This window comes from Macaca thibetana, chromosome 11, assembly GCF_024542745.1.
Source record: "Macaca thibetana thibetana isolate TM-01 chromosome 11, ASM2454274v1, whole genome shotgun sequence".
NCBI lineage: Eukaryota > Metazoa > Chordata > Mammalia > Primates > Cercopithecidae > Macaca > Macaca thibetana.
The window spans coordinates 47,635,310-47,639,461 of record NC_065588.1 but is presented as its reverse complement, the minus strand read 5'-3'; the positions used below and the strand labels follow the sequence as shown (position 1 = coordinate 47,639,461).

At 43.9% G+C, this 4,152-nt stretch overlaps 1 protein-coding gene across 3 annotated transcripts in view; it reads right to left on the bottom strand.

Annotated features, from left to right (window-relative positions):
- Positions 1 to 1,821: 1,821 nt before the first annotated feature.
- DAZAP2 (DAZ associated protein 2) overlaps positions 1,822 to 4,152 on the bottom strand; it is a 426,196-nt gene continuing 423,865 nt past the window's right edge. For all 3 annotated transcript variants that reach the window (XM_050748800.1, XM_050748799.1, XM_050748801.1), the window contains one exon: positions 1,822 to 3,281. In XM_050748800.1, the coding sequence (XP_050604757.1) occupies positions 3,153 to 3,281 (129 nt within the window). In that variant the 3' untranslated portion in view covers positions 1,822 to 3,152. The remainder of the gene's footprint in view (positions 3,282 to 4,152) is intronic.

The following is a 4,152-nucleotide window of genomic DNA, read 5'->3' as shown; positions in this document are numbered from 1 at the left end:
GGAAGTCTGATTCTCATGTGCAAGAAGTAACTACCTTTACATTTTGACTTATTTTTCCTTAAACATTTTTTTTTTTTTTTTTTTTTTTTTTTTTTTTGAGACGGAGTCTGCTCTGTCGCCCAGGCTGGAGTGCAGTGGCCAGATCTCAGCTCACTGCAAGCTCCACCTCCCGGGTTTACGCCATTCTCCTGCCTCAGCCTCCCGAGTAGCTGGGACTACAGGCGCCCGCCACCTCGCCCGGCTAGTTTTTTGTATTTTTTTTAGTAGAGACGGGGTTTCACCGTGTTAGCCAGGATGGTCTCGATCTCCTGACCTCGTGATCCGCCCGTCTCGGCCTCCCAAAGTGCTGGGATTACAGGCTTGAGCCCTTAAACATTTTTGACATTTTCTTTTCCCTATTTAATGCCTTTGCATGTGTTCTCTCCCAAGCAATAAGAACCTTAGGAAAGTTCTAGAAGTTTGCAGAACTATCTTAGGGATTTGAGACAAAGATGGTGCAGGAAAGCTTGTTCCAGAGTAATGTCATTAGAAACATACCCTGGGAAGGAAGGGTGCAGTGGCTCACGCCTGTAATCCCAACACTTTGGGAGGCCAAGGCGGGCAGATCACGAGGTCAGGAGATCGAGATCATCCTGGCTAACACAGTGAAGCCCTGTCTCTACTAAAAATACAAAAAAAAATTAGCCGGGCGTGGTGGCAGGCGCCTGTAGTCCCAGCTACTCGGGAGGCTGAGGCAGGAGAATGGCGTGAACCCGGGAGGTGGAGCTTACAGTGTGCCAAGATGGCGCCACTGCACTCCAGCCTGGGCAACAGAGCGAGACTCCATCTCGGAAAAAAATAAAATAAACAAACAAACATACCCTGGGAGATGAGTTGGTTCAAGCCTCCATCCTGGCAAGGGCCATAATTTCCTAGAATCCCTTCTATGTATATATAGAAGGAACCAGGAAAAATCAAGCTACTGCCTTTCCCAGTGTATCCTCAGAATCAAGCCAAGAGTTGTTGTTCACTTTGGAATTAAGCTAGGTCTCCTTTGAAGTCTTAATGTATTGCCTCCATTGTCCAAGCTCAAACGCAACCAAGTTAAGATTAAGAGCTGAGGAATCTGGCTGGGTGCAGTTGCTTATTGCCTATAATCCCAATACTATGGGAGGCTGAAGCAGGCGGATCACTTGAGGTCAGGAGTGTGAGACCAGCCTGGCCAATGCAGTAACGCCCTGTCACTACTAAAAATACAGAAATGAACCAGGTGTTGTAGCAGGTTGCCTGTAATCCCAGCTACTCAGGAGGCTAAGAATCACTTGAACCTGGGAGGTAGAGGGTGCAGTGAGCCGAGATTGCGCCACTGCACTCCAGCCTGGGTGACAGAGGGAGACCCTGTCTCAAAAATAAATAACTAAATAAATAAATAAGCTGAGGAATCTATCTTGACAGGCTAGATTCTATGAGTTTTCAGTATTTCTCCACATAGAACATTGGAGAAACTGAAGGTCATCCTCAACATATACAAATTGCTATAACAGAAACTTTTCTTCAAGCCAAACTTTAGAGCAAGTTAGGAGAATCAATAGTTCCTCATTTCTAAGTTTAGGTCCTAAATTCCAAAATTTGAAAGAGGTTAGGGAGTAAAATGATGAAAAGTTGAACATCTGGAATGGAATTCATGAAAATGGTCAAGTCTTAGGCTTGTACTCCTGCCTTTATTTCAAAGTGTCATCAAAGGAAACAGCAGCAGCAGCACCTAGCTGAATTCTAGATGGGATATAAATAAAATATATATAGAAGAAATCTAAAAACAAGCTAAGTAAAGAATCCTTGCAGTGAGGTGTAATGCAACTTCATCACTTTATTCAAATCTTCAAAATAGTCTTTATTCTACATTTTTAGTATAAAAATTCCACAAGTTAAGTGCACCACAGTGTAGAGAGAGACATACAACGCTGAACTTCCATAACAGTCAATGGTACAGTCAAACATCACATGTACAGAACACACAATTTAGATGAACTGAAATTATAAGATAAAATAAAATAAAATCCAATTTCAGAAAACAAAAATCAAAACATTAAGGATCCCTGAAATATTCTTAACCCTAATAAGATTTCACTGGACTCAAGTCATTTTGTAGTGAGACATTCACAATATGACCCTATTAACCCAGTCTAGGAATTCTGGGGAGCCGAATGAGTGGCTGCATCAGACACTCTGACAAAAAATGGTAACCAATTTTTGATCTGAAAACTCCTCTTAATTTGGCTCTTAACACATCAATCAAGCTTTTGAAATGCATCCTCCTCCTTGCCCCTCATATTTTAAACCAACTGTTGTTCATAGTACACTTTGCACAATATCTTTGTTCAAACATAGCTCAGTTTTTCTGGCACCAAAGCAAATTTGGGTTAGGTTCGTGTATGCAGAGACAACCTATGAGGAGGGCCCATAAGGCACCCTCCACTTTTGCCTGAGGAGATACGAAAGCAGAAGTAATGGGATCTGTGCTTGGGGCACAGAGAGGGTTTCAGAGGATCCTTGTGAAACACTAGTTAAAAGATGACGAGTGGGGAGAAGTGCGAGGAAAGAAGGAAATTAGTCTGACTGGCTTTCTGTCCTGCACCATTGATTCAATGGAGACTGGCGGGAGGAAATGGAAGACTAGGGTTGGAGATGGGATGGGTGGGGCAAGGGATGGAAAGGAAAAGGCAGACAACTAATGCGTTCCATTTATAACAAGTAATATAAATCAAAGACTTAAAGGAGATTAAAGACCAATCAGAATAATTTGGCAACTTTAATTCTTAGGAAGATCAAAGTTCCCTCCAAACCTAATTTGATGTTTTATTACTAAAAGCAAAGACCAGTATGGTACAGTATTACTCCAGAGAAATTATAGGAAAATCCTTAGGGCGGCTTCACCCACATTCATTTTATGAATGGATACCTCCCCTACCTCAAAATGCTTTAGGGAGGTACTGCTACCATTACATGGTTCCTTATTAAATTTGAAAAGTGCCTGAAAGATTGGGCACCAGAAAGACACCCCAACAACATGTGTCTAAACTGCAACTTCAGGTTAATATGACTAAAGCAGTTACATTGTGAGAAGTGCTGAAGGTATGTGATGTCTTTCCCGGCACAAAGGTGGCCTTGGTTCCTCACCAGATGGTGTAGCCACCATCTGAACCACCCATGAAGAAATTCCCCTTCCGCTGAGTTACGAGGACGTTGGCTCCCTGCATGACTGCAAGCTGAGCAGCATTGGGAGGGCATCCAGGAGGTGGAGGCTGAAAGGAAAGGATATAATAGAATGGGCACAGGGTGGCTAATATAAACAAAGGGAAGGGGACATAGGGGAAGCAGAGGCCTGTTAGGATGAGGCAATGTGCTAACCAGCTGCATTTTAAGGAGCTAGTTCCACCATCAATTTGAGTTCTAAAGTAGGTCTATACTTCATGTGAACCCAAAGATACAAAGAGAAAAGGGAGCCTACCACTCATTCAAAGGGTTCCAGCTCTAAGAGGAAGCCTGTGGCTAGCTTCTGCACATGAACAGGCCAGACCAACAGTCATTTGGAGGGTAGGGAACCACTGCCCTACTCACATTCCCAAAACAGGGACAGGGTGCCAGTCTATGGATGAATCCCACGCTTCCTACGTCGGGTTTTTTTTTTATTTTTATTTATTTTTTTATTTTTTTGAGACAGAGTCTCGCTCTTGTTGCCCAGGCTGGAGTGCAATGGTGGGATCTGGGTTCACTGCAACCTCCGCCTCCCAGGTTCAAGTGATTCCCCTGTCTTAGCCTCCCAAGTAGCTGGGATTACAGGCACCCACCACCACGCCCAGCTTTTTTTTTTTTTTTTTTTTTTTTTTTGAGACAGAGTCTGGCTCTGTTACCCAGGCTGGAGTGCAGTGGTGTGATCTCGGCTCACTGCAACCTCCACCTCCTGGGTTCAAGCCATTCTCTTGCCTCAGCCTCCCAAGTAGCTGGGATTACAGGCGCCTGCCACCGTGCCCAGCTAGTTTTTGTATTTATAGTAGAGTCGGGGTTTCACCATGTTGGCCAGCCTGGTCTCGAACTCCTGACCTCTGGTGAGCCACTGTACCCGGCCCTTACATAGTTTTTGAATAAACTACTGGATAACTGAAGGTTCACTAA